Source organism: Panicum virgatum, chromosome 2K (genome assembly GCF_016808335.1).
Source record: "Panicum virgatum strain AP13 chromosome 2K, P.virgatum_v5, whole genome shotgun sequence".
Classification (NCBI taxonomy): domain Eukaryota; kingdom Viridiplantae; phylum Streptophyta; class Magnoliopsida; order Poales; family Poaceae; genus Panicum; species Panicum virgatum.
Genome location: NC_053137.1, coordinates 67,551,866 through 67,568,334, shown reverse-complemented (window position 1 = coordinate 67,568,334; position 16,469 = coordinate 67,551,866). Strand labels below are relative to the sequence as shown.

The 16,469-nt window shown below is 53.9% G+C and overlaps 3 protein-coding genes and 1 non-coding gene across 6 annotated transcripts; 2 read left to right on the top strand and 2 right to left on the bottom strand.

The window, feature by feature from the left end:
- Positions 1 to 1,794: 1,794 nt before the first annotated feature.
- LOC120696266 lies at positions 1,795 to 2,874 on the top strand. Its single transcript, XM_039979386.1, has one exon. The coding sequence runs from the start codon at positions 1,948 to 1,950 to the stop codon at positions 2,659 to 2,661; it is 714 nt and encodes a 237-aa protein (XP_039835320.1). The 5' UTR covers positions 1,795 to 1,947; the 3' UTR covers positions 2,662 to 2,874.
- Positions 2,875 to 6,021: 3,147 nt separating this feature from the next.
- LOC120694849 (probable potassium transporter 9) lies at positions 6,022 to 13,242 on the top strand. 3 transcript variants are annotated; one of them, XM_039978144.1, is made up of 10 exons: positions 6,022 to 6,233; positions 7,700 to 7,830; positions 7,964 to 8,198; positions 8,276 to 8,521; positions 8,646 to 8,699; positions 10,562 to 10,822; positions 10,931 to 10,983; positions 11,071 to 11,194; positions 11,286 to 11,540; positions 11,621 to 12,992. In XM_039978144.1, exons 2-10 carry the CDS (start codon positions 7,792 to 7,794, stop codon positions 12,739 to 12,741), a joined length of 2,388 nt encoding a protein of 795 aa, XP_039834078.1. In that variant the 5' UTR covers positions 6,022 to 6,233; positions 7,700 to 7,791; the 3' UTR covers positions 12,742 to 12,992. The 3 variants fall into 3 exon arrangements, 2 of the variants coding, with proteins under 2 accessions (XP_039834078.1, XP_039834077.1); XR_005683673.1 differs by lacking the exon at positions 6,022 to 6,233 and adding an exon at positions 13,126 to 13,242 and having other exon boundaries at positions 7,215 to 7,830; positions 11,621 to 12,817; XM_039978143.1 differs by lacking the exon at positions 6,022 to 6,233 and adding an exon at positions 7,215 to 7,503.
- A 537-nt stretch (positions 13,243 to 13,779) lies between these two features.
- Positions 13,780 to 15,029, bottom strand: LOC120695623 (mucin-7-like). Its single transcript, XM_039978822.1, has 3 exons — positions 15,014 to 15,029; positions 14,945 to 14,964; positions 13,780 to 14,364 (listed from the first exon to the last, which is right to left on the bottom strand). Exons 1-3 carry the CDS (start codon positions 15,027 to 15,029, stop codon positions 13,780 to 13,782), a joined length of 621 nt encoding a protein of 206 aa, XP_039834756.1.
- Positions 15,030 to 15,128: 99 nt separating this feature from the next.
- TRNAY-GUA lies at positions 15,129 to 15,214 on the bottom strand. The gene is given in 2 exon segments: positions 15,129 to 15,164; positions 15,178 to 15,214. It is a non-coding gene; the product is annotated as a tRNA-Tyr (tRNA).
- Between the last annotated feature and the right edge of the window lie 1,255 nt (positions 15,215 to 16,469).

Below are 16,469 nucleotides of genomic sequence, written 5' to 3'. Positions count from 1 at the left end.
CGTGCCGTGCCAGCAGCCGCGGCCGGCCTCCGGTGCATCACGTACGTACGGCACATGCGCGCGTGCATTTATCATCGTCTATCGCGAGCAGGGCAGAAAAATTAACCATCGAGATCGAGCGACGCCTCGCGCGTGTCCGCTCCCTGCATGCTGATGCGGCGGCAGGCGCCCCGGCTTTGGCCGGGCCACGCCACGCCACGCCACGCCAGCGGGCGACGGCGACGAGCCGACGACGACGCCGCCTCCGGCCTCTCCCTCGGCCGCGCGGTGCTCGCCGGGCGAACAGGCATGCTGATGCCGCCGCGCGCGATCGGTGGGTGGCGAGATGCCGACATCTGGGCAGACAGCGTCGTCCTCGATCGACGAAGGGGTGCGGGTACCGACAGGGCTAGCAACAAAAGAGGCGGTTGGGCAGCCTCCTTACGTATGGTACGGGTCCGATACTAGTAGCCGTCGTCGCCCACCTAGCGTCGTCTGGTGTTGGATTTACTGGCTCTGACACTGATTAGGTGCGCCTGATCTTGGATCCTTTGCTCCGGTCCTGTTTGGTTCTCTGCGTGAGTGCTAGGAAATTTTAACCGCTAATTACGGTGTTAAATAAAATCAGTTTATAAAACTAACTTCATAACCCCTGCGCTAGGAACTCTGAAGAATTTAATGAGGTCTTTGACCGCGTGATTAGAAGATGGTTATTGTAGCATCATTGTAGCCAATAATCGATTAATTACCGACATTAGATTCGTCGCGAAAAGTTATATTCATTTTAAAAAAATTACAAATAGATTTTATTTAGCACTCTATGTATGCGAGATTTCTTTCTCGACTTGTGTGCGCTTGGAGAACCAAACAAGAAGGCTCTGTTTCGACCGGCCACTTGGACGCATCGCACCTGTACTGTTCGGCCCGATGCCGCGTGGAAAGGCCTCGTCGTGACCACATTCACCCACCTCGGCCCAAAGCCACGTGGGTGAGTTAGAACGGACAAGCCGGCCACTGGGCTTGATGTGCCCATTCTGCTGGAGCCCAGATTGTTGTTCTGCCGCGGTCAGGTGCTTCTTTACATTACAAGCAGAAACGGCCCAAAATGTGCTGGCGCTGATCTTACTCGTCTTCTTCTTTTTTGGATAATAATGGATGATTCGATTACCTACCTACCTAATCAGAGTGAACAGATTACGTCCTTGAACTCGTCTGCAAACATGATCCGACGCTGTGCAGGGATGTACAGTAATGCTAGTATTTGCTTTGAGCTTTGACAGATGTAATGAATTTAAATTCTTGTGAACTAACAACTAGTATAAAACAGACAGACAGCTGGCTTTTTGCTGCGACATGGATGCCTCTCACTCTCCTCCTGCAAGATGGCTGCGATTAGCTACCACCCAACTGGGGGCACAGCATTTGTTAATTTAGTTTACGACGCCCTCTTATGCTAGTCAAATACTGTAGTCAATTATTGATCACCCGTATCGTTTGAAACTCCGCCGGTTCTAATTTCCACTCCGAATTACTAATTTCGCATTTTTCTAGTTGAGTTATAGGGGGTGCAAATATGGTGAAAATTTGAACATAATTATTGATCAAGCACTAAGCATGAAATTAAATGAAATGGAAAAACATCCATCTCACACATCATACAGGCTAGCAAGCTCCCTCTATTCCATAGTGTCCCCCCACTCTGCCAATCTACGTGAACACCACCTCCGCCCATCCACCATGGCACTGTCTCAGCATCATATCGATCCATCATCATATATAATCATGCACCGTTCAACAACCGCCACAGCGCCGGCCTTTGAATCATCATCGCTCGCATCGCATCTAATAATCCATACCAACAGCAACAAATCCTCTCGAGCTCGTAACCAACAATTCCTTCACCGGATCGCGCACATCCACCACCAGCTGAAATCATCACTGCACTCGATCGCCATTCTCGGCCGCGCAATGCCGCTGTGCTGCGTAGAGTGCAAGCCATGCAAGGGGCACTGCCTGCCGGGGCTCTTCAAGAGCCGGCGCCCCGCGCAGCAGCTCCGCCGCGCGTTCGGCAAGATGAAGGTGGGCGGCACCCGGAGGCGCCGCCGCGCCGGCAGCTTCAGCTCCGTCCGCGCGGTCTTCTGGCCGCTCATGTCCATGCGCTCCGAGGCCGACGCCGCCGCCGAGTCCCACCCGCCGGCAAGCGCCTCCGCAACCGACGCCAGCGTTGTCAGCGTGGGGGCGCGCGCGCCGTCGCCGTCCCTTGACAACGGCACGCCGGGCGCCACGGCGTCGACGACCGCCGCGAGGGTGCTCGCGCTGCAGGCCCGGCTGGACGCGGCGCCGAGGCAGCTGGCCCTGACGCCGGCGGTGAGCAGCATCGGCGTGGCGGCGCGTGAGGAGGCCAGGGCCATCGTCCGCCACGGCGAGGAGGCCAGCGACGTGGAGGCGGCGTGCCGGAGCTTCGAGAGGCACCTGGTGGAGATGCTGGTGGAGGAGCGAAAGGTGATGGACCTGACGGACGTGGAGGAGCTTCTGTGCTGCTGGGAGAAGCTGCGGTGCCCGGCGTTCGTGCAGCTGGTGGCCCGCTTCTACGGCGAGCTCTGCATGGACCTCTTCGCGCCCCGCGACGCCGACGTGTCATCTGAGTCAGCGGAGGCTTTGACCGTTTTCGCAACCGAATAAGAAGGCCCATGACAGGTGGGCCCGGCATGTTTGGACGCGCGCGGTGCTTTGCCGTTGGTTGCTGCTTGGCGACATGGCTCTACTAGATAGCAGGCGTGCAGATCGATGCAGCATACATTCAGAATTCCCCCCCGTCTGTTGGTGCGAGCTAAAATGTGTGTTATGTTTCGTCTAGTATGCAAAAAATCTGATTGTTTTTCCCCTGCTTGTGAACTTTTTGAGTGAGAAATGGGCAGGCTTTGTGAAATTTCGTAAAATCCGGACTTGAGCAGGCCGAGCAACTCCGCAACTGACAGAAAACAGCCTTGATAGCTCCTTGAAGAAACAAGAGTCCCGTTAGTGCAGGGCTTTATCCAAGAAGATGACAGGCACCTAGTGAATGTGAATCGGAGAGCCTAATCTATCGACTATAGCATTATCTCCACTCCACGCTAGCACACCAGGAGTGATGTAGCAGCTGTTTGTTGCTTTTCTGACTCGCTATGCTCGGTGGGGGATCGAGTTGATTTGCAGCATTCATCGTGTTCGGCTGGTCTCCAGTCCTACAGTATTTCTCTCTCACACCACTCCAGTTCCAGCCCCCAGCCACCAGCCAGGTAATAGTATTTTTCTCTCACGTCACTTCAACTCCAATCTGCCGAACACGGTGATTATCCGAAAGCACTTTTCCCCAGGCAGGTCGCAGCAGTTAACCGCTGTTCCTCGAGAGATTGTACTAGTACAACTCCCCTGTGGAAAGAATCTGTCTGATCAATCCACTACCTCCTTTGCTTCAGTGGACCAATCTACGGAGTACTTGAATTGAACGACGGCCCAACCCAGTAGCCAGGATAATAGGAGTGCTGCTTTTATAGATCTTGGGCCTACCACAAATGCGACGCAAGGTACGGTGACGCACGTAAATAAAAATTTTATTTATTTTTTATAAGAAAAGTTTTATTTGTTAAATTACTGTAAGAAGAAGAAAAAAATAGTAAACTTACACAGTGCATGAGTTTGCAATTCGTCGAGCACATCCTACTTTGAGACAACATTTTGCTGAGTCAAACGTGTGGTTGCCGGAGGCAGAGCATCTTCAACGGTTCTCCTTTCCAATAGTTTAAAAACTGATTGTTTCCAACCAATGCAAGCGGGACTTGGAACAGATTTTCCCACATATATACGCACGGGGCGCTTACGTACCAACCGGTTGGATGACAGGTCAGCAGTTGCATGGAGCACGCCACGGCACCTGGTGAAGCTAGCGATGCCATTTGGAGAGCACAGGATGACGATGATGGACCTGGTGAAGCTAGCGATGCCCCCTGTCTCTGTTGCAGCTAGCTAGCATTTGGATGTAAATTGGTGACTCTAAAATGCACCTCTAATTATTTTTTAATAATATATCTGTATTGCTTCTTTAAAATCAAATTCTAATTTTTTAAAAAGTAATATAAATATTTGAATTAAAGAGAGTTTGAGTGCATGTAAGGATCAATAATTGACACCCTGCCTAATCCGAAGCGCGGGATTGGGCCCCGGGTTGCAGCCTTGCAGTCGCGGGGATTCGGGGGGTGTGCATTGCACCGAGTGCGCCGAAAGTAACATTCTTTCTTATCGTCAGCATCTTCGATTCTCATCTCTCGGCCCTGTCGGACCATGTGAGCGTACTAGTACGCACAATATAATGCAATGCATGTGGTGTGACCACATGACAAGCAAGGGTCTGCTTGGTTTATGGGCTTATTCTGGCCTGGCTAGAATCTGGAGCCAGGTCAGCCCAAACTTGTCCAGTGTTAGCCACGAGCTCGTATTTGGTTTCTTGATCAACTTAAGACTGACTAGCTCAAAATTGTGTTTGGTTGCTTAAATAATTGATGCAATAACCATATCTTGTCTGTTGGGTGAAGTTGCAGATCTCTCTTGCCCTCGCTCCATCCACTCATCCTTGTTCCGGCCATGAAGGTCTATCCCCACCGCCTCCATTTGTGATTGATTTAACTAATCAATTCGATTGCGGTTCATATCAGTGAGCTAGCTCAATTCGAAGTCCAAATCAACTCATGAGAAAATCAATTTCTAGGATCAAGTTTAGCAGCTGGAGATGGAAGAGAGGAGACAGTGGATGGGTGGGAAGAGGAGGCCAAGTGCGTGGAGGAGTGCTGCCGTCCGGCGCTCGCAGGCGAATCTGCCACCGGTCTCGCTCCCGGCCTCGTGCGAGGCGACCTCCGCCGTTGGCACACGCACGGGCGAGCTTTGCCCCTGACTGCACGCGTGGGTGAGCTCCGCCGCCGGCCGTGAGGAGCGCACCCACAAGGCGAGCCTGCCATGCGAGAGGGTTGAGGGGGAGCGACGCCAGCTGCAGGGAGCACATCAGGCCGTGCGGGCGAGAGCGCCGAGCTCCGGCGCGGCGTCCGCGCGCAGGTGCTCCATCGGCCGCACGCGGGAGTCCGTGTTCCGCCGCCGCAGCCGAGTGCTCCCCCCGTGAGAACGAGGAAGAAGAAGGGGGTGGACGCACGTGAGGTGAGGCGAGACAAGCTTTTAGCTTGGACAAGGCTGGCTAACTGGAGACGGCCGAATCTCGTATTCCTGTGGAGCCGGACCAAGAGGCCGATTTGGCTTGCTATAGTCTGGCTAAAGAGGCTAGTCGGACATCCAAACATAAATTAGGTGGCTTTATGGGAGTCTGTTTGGGGTTAGCCACCCAACCAAATGGACCCTAACCATCCTCGTTCGCCTGGGAACGCCGTCGACGCCGCGGCGCGCGATCAAGTCGGAAAACACGGCCGGCCGGTGAGGCGCCACGCACGCTGGAGACCAGCTGCAGACTACTACTAGTATCCAGTAGATCTCGACCTGGCACGTTGATTGAGATGTGGGAGCCCAGCAGAGCAGTCACTTCACCAAGTATTTATATTTATTAATTAATTGGCACAGCAAGCCAGGAAAGAAAGAAAAAGTAACAGCGATGTATATAGATGCTGGCGGCGTGCCGTGGCCGGCCGGCGCTGGCAGCAGCACTGGTGGTGGTGCGGCGACGATGATCGCCGGCCGGCTGGTTGATCGATGTGGACTTGTGGCCGCGAGCATACGGATCGCCGCCGCCTCCCTTCCCTGAGTTCCCTCCTTTGGAGAAGAAAGCATCTCGCCGTGTCCCACAAGGATTTTGATTGGACGGAGGCGTGGACCCGGACAAATCCTACTCCTCGAGAGCGACGGACAAGGCCAGCGGCATTACGTTCACGCCACGGCCCGCCGCCGCTGCTCTTCTTTGGTAGTAGCTCCGTAGCTCGTCTCCTCCGGCGTCCGCTTGCTTTACCAGGCCACTGGTCTATGGTCTATATATATACATCCTAGCCGTCCGCCGTAGCAGCATGGGATGGGATGATGGGATGAGAGCCCAACAGCTAGCTCGAGAGGAGAGCAGGATACGATTCCGACGGCTACTTATTTAGACCGGCAAGATCGTCCACAAGGACTCTCTGCTCTCTCTCATCATCTCACCACCACCACCATTCATTCACTCATCGTCGCCGACCTCCCATCCATCCGATCCCATGTGCTTGCAGATGTGCTATCCTTCCTGGTGATTGGTACGTGGGTGCTGCTGCTTCCCCCACCCACTTATTCATAGGTCGAATTCTGTAGCGAGCGTGTCAGGTTCCAGGCCTCTTCTTTCTGCTATCATCCTCTCGTGACTCGTCTGTCTCTGTTGCTGAATGTGTTGAGTTGGACAGTTCGTCCCCCGCCGGCCGCCGGCTGCAAACCCCAAAAAAGAAGGAAACCCCGAATATTTCAGTGTCGTCCTCATCAAATCCACACAATAAATAATTCATCACTGCTTGCTTGGGATCCGCACCGTATCGCTGGAAAATACTAGATGCCCCGAAACAAGAAGGGTAGGCTGCAAATGTCTTCCTTCGATCCGTGCTACTAGGTGCTGTTTACTAGTATTCCAGAACCAGTCCTGTTGAGTGTATGCGACACTTGGGGCTCGTAATCGCCCGCCACTTTAATTTAATTTCCTGCCAAACTCTCAACAGCTGACTGGAAAAAAAGCACCTTCTAGTACGTACGTAGTATCGAGCTCGTTTCGGTAAAAAGGAAAGGCATGATTCCTAGTAGATTGTTAGTTATATTTAGGCACGAGCGATACACACACTGCAGTGGTATCCCACCAGCACTGGCAGGGTTAGGATGGGGATCCAGCCAGCCAGGAGAGGCTCTCCTGTCCTGGCCCGCCTCCATTTTCTTTTCTGAAAGCTACCGCTTCAGGGCCGTCGTGCTCGCATGCTCTGCCGCGAGAATGCAACATCACATGCCTCTGTCCTCCGTCGGAGGTCTCCCACATGGCCTAGCTCCCCTGCGTCCTTGCATTTGCTGACACGCCAGCCAAAAACCACCGCTCCTCTGGATCATCCTGATCCGCTGCACAATGCAAAGCATGCTTCTTTTCTTTCATCATTTTTATATATGATGAATAAAAGATGCGCCGGCTGATTTAGAAATGATTTAGGATTACCATATCACTTCATCTCGACCTGCTCATCACCATATCTCTCTGCAGTCTGGGAGCAAACAAGTTAGGCAGAGCCGCAGAGGACGAGAGCACCCACCACCGAAGACCAAGAGCTGTAGTGTAGGTGCAGGTGTGCTCATCCCCACCACACGTGCCCATTTGCATCGATCCATTCCCTTGCTGCCGCTGCCCCCATCATCGATCCTCTGATCCTCTCTAGTGGTGTGGTGGGGCTCAAAGCCAAGCTCCACTAACTTTTAGTATTATGTAGCCGACGGCCTGGGCTGCCTGGATATGTATGCCTTGCCACTGCCACCGCCGCCGCTGTCCTTCATCTCTTGGAGGTTGGAGCTTTCCCCTCCCTCCTCGCGTCCATATCCTATTAATTATTCCCTTTGCTAGCTCCCTCCCCGCCGGTTCCTTTCCTCGATCGCATTGTCTGTCTTGTGTTGCTTTCTTCCTTCATCTATCCTCTCGCCGGGCCTGCCTCAATCCATCGCATTGCTCCTCTGCTGCTGATGCGCTTCCTTCTCGGAGCAGGGCCGCAAATTAAAGCAGGCGCAACTTGATGATCAGCAGAGGCTAGCTTCTCAGGTTCAGATTTCTTGATTGATCTCGCATCGGTCGCAGCCATGGATCCTGAGTTCGGAGTAGGCACGGCGCCCCGAAAGGTAAGAATTCCGGATCCCTCCAGACCTTATTACTGTACTAATTAGTAGATGAACTACTGTTGTGCTTGGCTGCCAGCACCGACAGACACTGAACATGCATGCTGATCGGAGCGGTGCCGGTTTTGTTTCGCAGAGGGAGTCATGGCGCACGACGCTGCTGCTGGCGTACCAGAGCCTCGGGGTGGTGTACGGCGACCTCAGCATCTCGCCGCTCTACGTGTACAAGAGCACCTTCGCCGAGGACATCAAGCACTCGGACACCAACGAGGAGATCTTCGGCGCCCTCTCCTTCGTCTTCTGGACGCTCACCCTCATCCCCCTCATCAAGTACGTCACCATCGTCCTGCGCGCCGACGACAACGGCGAAGGTAAGCGCGTCGTTCCTGGCTGCCTGTCTCCTCCTGTATATATCTGCTCTTGATTCCAAAACATACACTATCGGCAGGAGGCACGTTCGCGCTCTACTCCCTCATCTGCCGCCACGCCAATGTCAGCCTCCTCCCCAACCGCCAGGTCGCCGACGAGGAGCTCTCCACCTACAAGCTCGAGTACCCGCCTGAGGTCGCCCAGAGGTCACGCGTCAAGGACTGGCTGGAGAAACACAAGAAGCTGCACACCGCGCTGCTCGTCATGGTCATGATCGGAACATGCATGGTCATCGGGGACGGCGTCCTCACGCCGGCGATCTCGGGTACACTACTCAACTACCGCCCAGTCCATACATATGCCTCTTTCAGCTTCAGCCTAACTTGAACCTGCTAGATGATGGTTCAGTTTCTGACCTCTGCCTTCGTGCTTTCTTCTGCCTGCTGCAGTGTTCTCGGCTGTTTCAGGGCTCGAGCTCTCCTTGTCCAAAGATCAACATGAATGTAAGTTTTTTAATCAAGTTGCGATTTTTTTGCTTCAAGTTTTCATATCTCCTCTAGTTGAATGCAACTGACTAGTGACCACAACTAACGAACTGCCATAATCAATTGCCAGAGAGTTGCAGGATCCTGTTTCCTAGTTCTTTTATTTATTTTTTTAAAAGAAATCCTGTTTCCTAGTTTACAGTAACCCATTTTTTCTGTCAAAATCTAAGCATCTTCTTAGCAAACTGTATCTGAACGGAAATAGGATATATGAGCAGATACAGGTTCTTCCAGATGCCATGTGACCATTTTTGTTCAATAATTCTCATCACCTGTTACCTTCACATGATACTAGCGTTAGTTCACCCAAAATAAAAAATAAAAGGGTAAAGTCTGTTTTTCAATCTTAAATTATTACGATCGTTCGATTTTGGTCCTTAAACTACGAAACCGGACATCGTACACCTCCAATTAACAAAACCATGCAAAAAAACACCCTTAAACCAAAACCACCCTGGTTTTGTGCCACGTCCGTCGTCCGACCTGGCACACTTTGCTCAGTCAGCAAGTGGGGCCCTCTTGTAAGCCCATCTCCCCCGTCCACTCGTGCTCTCCTCTCCCACTCACTCGTTCCTCGCGTCGCCTGCCGCCGCCGCTGCCTCGCCTGCCGCCGCCGCTGCCTCGCCGCCGCCACGTCCTCCCCAGCGTTCCCGCCGGCCCTCACGCTCCGGCTTGGCCTACCCCTCCCCGGCGTGCCCGCTCCTGGTCCTGCCCTCCCCCGCTTGCTCGCTCCGCTGCGCCGGTGCTGCCCCGAGATCCACATCGCGGCCTGTCTCGGCGGCCGGCTTTGGCTGCCCGGTCGAGGGAGCGCTCCATAGGAGGAGCAGGAGCTCCTGGTGGTGAAGAGACGCGGTTCCTGAGGTTCGCGGCGGCCGGCGGCGGGATTCGGGCGAGTACTACGGTGTCGGCGGTGGCGGGGCTCTCGGTTTTCCTGTGAGCTCGCAGAGGCAGCGGATTGCGGTGGTGATGGTGGAGCAAGGAGCGGGAGGAGGAGGCCCCGGTGGCAGTCGCATTGGGCAGGAGTGGAGCGGCAGGGTGCGTCAAGGTCGCGGATTTTATTCCGGGAGGAGCTTCCCAGCCTCGCGCGCTCGCGATGTCGTCGGTGGCTCTCGCCCCCATAGGTAGCTCACCACCGTCGGCGACACCTGGGGCCCGCGGGTGCTCAAGGGCTGGCCGCCCTGCCTCACCGCACCCGAAGAGGAGGACGCCGCAGCTGCGCTCGCGGCGCCACCGCTGCACGCCCGCAGCCTGTCGGCGAGAAGGCCGTGCCGCCGCCGAAGTACAAGGCCGTGCTGCCATCCAAGTACAGCTGTGTCGTCGTCCGCCATGGTTGGCTTGGTCGGGTACATCGACCCAGAGTACTACCGGTTGTAGGAGCGTTTGGGTGGACGTGGCGGCGGCGAGGCAACGACATGACCAGGCCCAGGCGGTGGCGGCGGTTGGCGCGAGGAGCGCGAGGATGCACAGCACGGTCCTCCGACAGGACCACCAGCTCCGTGCCCGCCACCGCCGCCGGTGAGCTCCTCCCAGGGGTGGGGAACCGGAGAGAGAGAGAGGGCCGGGGAGTAGAGGGGCCAGCTTGCTGACTGGGCAAGTGATGCCAAGTTGGACGGCCGAGGTGGCACAAAACCAGGTGGTTTTGGCTTCGGGGTGTTTTTTTGAACGGTTTCGTTAGTTGGAGGTGTAGGATGTCCGGTTTTGTAGTTTAGGGGCTAAAATCGAACGATCGTGATAGTTTAGGGTTAAAAATGGACTTTACCCAAAATAAAAACATTTTACCTGTCTTACCGTACTCATTTCTGCTCTTTTTCTCCTTGCAGATGCGGTCATTCCCATAACCTGTGTCATCCTAGTATTCCTGTTTGCTCTGCAGCATTATGGCACCCACCGTGTAGGATTCCTCTTCGCGCCGATCGTTCTGTCCTGGCTGCTCTGCATGAGCGCAATCGGCTTGTACAACATCATCGTCTGGAACCCTCATGTTTACCGGGCACTCAATCCCTCCTACATGATCACATTCCTGAAGAAGACCAGGAAGTCTGGCTGGATGTCGCTGGGAGGGATTTTGCTATGCATGACAGGTAAAGTGTTCTGAAATTATACCATACCATTGCTTTCGTTTGCAAGTTGCAACAGCTGCCGAGAAAGTGGATGAGCTAATAGTACCTAGCATGATGTCTGGCATTCAGGATCCGAAGCCATGTTTGCAGATCTTGGCCACTTCTCCTACAGCGCAATCCAGGCAATTCCCTATGAATATTTTCATACTCTTTATTCAGTTTGCAAGTCTGAATTCTCAAGTAACCAAGTCTGTCTCTTGTTTTTGCAGCTTGCTTTCACTTCTTTAGTGTACCCTTCACTGATATTGGGATACATGGGTCAAGCTGCGTATTTGTCCAAACACCATAACCTTGACGCAAGCTACCAGATTGGATTCTACATCGCAGTTCCAGGTAACTAGACTACAGTAGATGATTTATTCTCACCGTACGCTTTCACAGATTCAGACATTAACAGGATTTTTGCCTATATATGGGAATGCAGAGAGCGTAAGGTGGCCTGTGCTAGTGCTGGCGATATTGGCATCGGTGGTAGGAAGCCAAGCAATCATCAGTGGGACCTTCTCCATCATCAACCAGAGCCAGTCCCTGAGTTGCTTCCCCAGGGTGAAAGTTGTACACACCTCTGACAAAATTCATGGCCAGATCTACATCCCTGAGGTGAACTGGATGCTAATGATCCTCTGCATTGCTGTCACCGTTGGTTTCCGTAATACGAAGCACATGGGGAATGCGTCCGGTAAGTATATTCGTTTCCTGCAGCCTACTGATATGTTTCGGCTTATTTTCCCTCACAGCGCTGAACGGACTTTTGTGCAGGCTTGGCCGTGATCACGGTGATGCTGGTGACGACGTGCCTCATGTCCGTGGTGATCATGCTGTGCTGGCACCGGTCGCCTCTGCTTGCCCTGGCATTCTTCCTCTTCTTCGGTTCGATGGAGGCGCTCTACCTGTCGGCATCGCTGATCAAGTTCCTGGAAGGTGCTTGGGTGCCGATCCTCCTGTCCCTGATCCTGCTGGCCGTCATGTTCGTGTGGCACCACGTGACCATCAGGAAGTACGAGTACGACATGCACAACAAGGTGACCCTGGAGTGGCTCCTCGCCCTGGGCGACAAGCTGGGCATGGTGCGCGTCCCGGGCATCGGCCTCGTCTACACCGACCTCACCTCCGGCGTGCCGGCCAACTTCTCCCGCTTCGTGACCAACCTGCCGGCGTTCCACCGGGTGCTCGTCTTCGTCTGCGTCAAGTCCGTGCCGGTGCCGCACGTGCTCCCCGCGGAGCGCTACCTCGTCGGCCGCGTGGGGCCCCCGGGGCACAGCTCCTACCGGTGCATCGTGCGCTACGGCTACCGCGACGTGCACCAGGACGTGGACTCGTTCGAGACGGAGCTCGTCGAGAGCCTCGCCACCTTCATCAAGCTAGACGCGCTGTTTCGGTGCAGCGACGCCGGCGAGCCGCGAGGCAGCTGCTGCTCTGAGAACGAGCGCGAGAACGCGCTGACGGTCATCGGGAGCAACCCGCTGCGGCGCCACCTGGGCCTGGGGTACGACGACGACCACGACGGCGTGTCGTCCTCGGCCCACGACCAGGAGACGCACGTGGACGGGATCGAGCTCGCGGCGGCGCCCCCGGCGATCATCAGGAACCAGGTGAGGTTCGCGGTGGAGAGCGCGGCCACCTGCAGGAGGAGCCCCGGCGGCGTGGCCGACGAACGCGTGCTGGAGGAGCTGCACGAGCTGTGCGAGGCGCGGGAGGCCGGCACGGCCTTCATCCTGGGGCACTCGCACGTGCAGACAAAGCCCGGGTCGTCGCTGCTGAAGAAGCTGGCCGTCGGCGTTGGTTACAACTTCCTGAGCCGGAACTGCCGCGGCCCGGACGTGGTGCTGCGCGTGCCGCCGGCGTCGCTGCTCGAGGTCGGCATGGTCTACGTGCTGTGAGAAACGTGACGGCGATCTGTGCGTCCTGCTTTCAGTGCGTAAGCTACGGATCTCTCTCTCTCTCTCTCTCTCTCTCTCTCTCTCTCTCTCTCTCTCTCTCTGTCTGTGTGTGTGCGCGCGCGCGCCATTGTATTGTGCACATCCCAACTTGCTAATGTGAATTGTAACGCGATGCGATGCGATGGTATAATAGGACATGGCGCCCTGACTGACATTTAGCAGTGAGACGACCATGTGTTCATTGCAAGCAACTAGTACTAGTATATTGTTGATTCATACACGATTATAAGAGAAAATGAAATGGCTTGCCTTGCTTTGGAGAAAACTGATGGCGCCCGGTTGCACTTGACGCAAGCTCATGGTTTGAGAATTGGGACGAATTATTCTCTCTCTCTCTCTCATTTGAAGTGTTACTGAATCAGAAAGCAGAAATGGCGTAACAGAATTCACACATACTTGTATGCCACTCCATCAATCTTTTATACTCAATCATCACCAGAAGCAAGAACTTCTAGATATACTTTGCATTTTCATCTACTACTAGGCGATGATCTGCTAGCCGCGCTGATTGAGGGGCGCCGTTCGCAGCAACGCGCGCGACTGCGTGCTCGCAAAAGGCCCACGACGGCCCACGCTCCGCCCGCCGGAGACGCGTCCTGCAACGGGCGCTGGCGGGGGTCACGCGGTGACCTCGGCAGACCTATCACCCACTATAAATTTTTATATTATTGGATCTAAATTAGCTCAAACAAACTGGCTCATAAAATATTTTTTTAATTATTCTAGTAACACAAAAAATTTATTCAGAAAAAAATTGTCCCAGAATAAAAAGAAATTATTAAGCTTTGTGCGATAGTTTGATTGTCAGTAGCCCGAGCGACTCCTGACATTTGCCTCCTGCAACCTGCCACCGCCGTCGAGGGATTCAGATTCGGTGACATGCGTGTCAAGCTGTGACATTGCGTTCATCTTGGATGTCCAATGAAGATCCAATGGCTCGTGGAGGTTGGGCCCGCTCATTCCGTTATATCCCCGTTTCTAGCGGTGGCGGCCTGAGATGGTCGAGACGAATTGGCGGGCGGCGTCGCGAGCGCGCGGGAGTGGGGCGTCGGCGAACACGGCGGCGTGACGGCCTGGCGAACATGGCGGCGCTGACGAGCTCGCGACGGGCGGCGCCGCGAGCGCGCCGGATTGGGGCGCAGGCGAACACGACGAGCGCGGCAGCCTGACGGACACGGCGACGCCGAGCTCGTGGCGGGTGGCGTCGCGAGCGCGCGGGATTGGGGCGCCGGAGAACAGGACGAGCACGGCGGCGCGGCCGGGCTCGGGGTGGGCGGCGTCGCGAGCGCGCGGCATCGGGGCGCCGGCGAACACGGCGAGCGCGGGGCCTGGCGGACACGGCGGCGCGGCCGTGCTCGCGGCGGGCGGCGTCGCGAGCGCGCGGGATGGGGTGCCGGCGAACACGGCGGGCGCGGCGGCCTGGCGGACACGGTGGCGCAGCTGCCGGGACGAGCTCGCGGCGGCGGCATGAGGCGGTCGAGGCGAATCGACGGGCAGCGTCGCGAGCGCGCGGGAGCGGGGCGCCGTCTCCCCCAACGGGATATGATTGGTATTGATGTTTGCCTGCAAGCGGGCCCAAGGAGTGGAAGTCGTCGGATTTGTTTTGAACGGTTGAGATCTGCTCTATGTCTCGTTGCGAGCGTGTCACTGAATCTGAGTCCTCGCCGTCGAGCTCGTCTCAAAATTTGTCCGGCTGTCGTTCGCGTCACCCCGACCCCGAATTACGTAAGTGGGCTAGTGCATGTGAGTTGGGCCGAATTGTACTGTTCAAGAAGGCCCTCACACGATTAGGCCCAGTTAAGGCTTAAATTAATATGGCAGCCCACTCTGGAACCACCAGCAGAAACGACCGATGCGATTCCTTGTCTCGTCTCATCTTGTGGATCTCGATCTGAATCCCGGACCGGCTCGTCGCCGGATTCCCCCAGCGGCGTCGTGAATCCATCCATCCTTGGCGCCACATGCGGGCGGAGCAGCAGAGGTAGGTGACCGACGCCCTGCAAAACTCTTGCCCCCTGATGTTGTTTGTCGGTCACGGAAGAGTGCGAGCGATGAGAATCCTTGTTCTGTTTCGCTAATTTGTTTGCCGTTGCTCGATTGTTTACTCCTATATTTTCGCCTCAAATGGTTGTTATTTTCGTACCTGCTGAAGCATCTCGTAACCTAATCGATCATTATGGAATCAAGAGCAATGAAACAGCGACACAGTTACCTCGCTTGAGAGCCATCTCTTCTTGTTTTTTTACTGGGAACGTCGCTTCAGAACGATAAAAAAATATTTCATAGCGAAAAAACATGAGCAAGGGAAAAAAAGAGCAAAAATGATATCCGACCTGCCGGATTCGAACCAGCGACCTAAGGATTTATCTGCAACGACTACAGTCCTCCGCTCTGCCAACTGAGCTAAGGTCGGTTTGTGAACGGAAATCAACTGACTATAATATCACTATTAGTTTACCTTTGGTTAGTGCCTTTGTTCTGCCACTCATATTTGCATTAGCGCAGGGAGAAGAGATACGCAAAGCATCATGCCCGACTCTCATCAAGATTTCTGGTATATGTACATCTTGCATTTTCGCCTACGTGATTTTGCTCCGGTGTCCAAAATGGAAAAACAAAGTCCCTACTTTCCTGGCTTGGGCTTTGGATGTGTATTCTTTTAACGAAAAGGGTAGGAGCTCTGTCAAGGCTAGGCATCATATACAGATGCATGATTAGGAATCCACTGGCAGTTTGGAGGAAGAATTGCAAACCTCTCACTGGACGGACTGGAAAATTCCTTGTTATATCAAGGCATCAGACAAATTTTCCATTTCTTCTCATTCAACATGCAAATGGAGCAATGGACATCTGGTGCTGGAACGTGCTAGTAGAGCCCTGCTCCAGTTAGCAGCTCCTCCATGTTCAGCACCTCAGAAAACTCATTTGGACAGAGGATTAAAAAACAGCAATTATGGAGTTAGGAGTGCCATCACCGTGTTTTGTATAGTGTTAGCCCTCCATCATGAGTACTGTTGTGCATGTACAGGAGGGAGTATAGCAGATTCTTGCTATGATTCTTGTTTTTGGTAGGAGACACCAATTCCTTTTGCCTCACGTATTTTAGTCAATGATTAGGGTAGCAACTTCTGCGGCTCTCATTGATTTGAATTTGAGAGATTTATATATGTTTTGCCTTTGTTTAGTTTGTTGAAGCCTAGTTGCTTACTTCAGGTGAAAGGGACAGGAAGGAACTTTTTTCGGCTGCTTTTTTTTTTCCCCTTCGGAACAACGTTAGCTTGTGGTTTTGGAGATAAACAACAAGGTTAGGCACACTTCTTCTCTAACTTGCACTCCAGTTTCCAAGTCAAATTTGTTCGTCTTGTTTTTCTTTCTTTTGGTCAGATTGGATCACTGCAGTGCATATTTGCAGAAATGTGCCTAATAGACTAGCGACCCATAAAATCAAACTGCAGTGCTTATCTGTACCTCAATTGTTTTTACAGGTCATGAGCAGCTAGGTCAGTTGTAAATGGATTCTGAAGTCTGAACTGTGTCATCATCGATCTGAAGTCTGAACAAAGCCTTGTTTACACCATGGTGAAAGCTCATTTGTTGCTTGTTTGTTTTTGGTCTGAATTGAATGATGTAATACGCATGCCAGAAATATAAAGTAGAGCGGATATTTT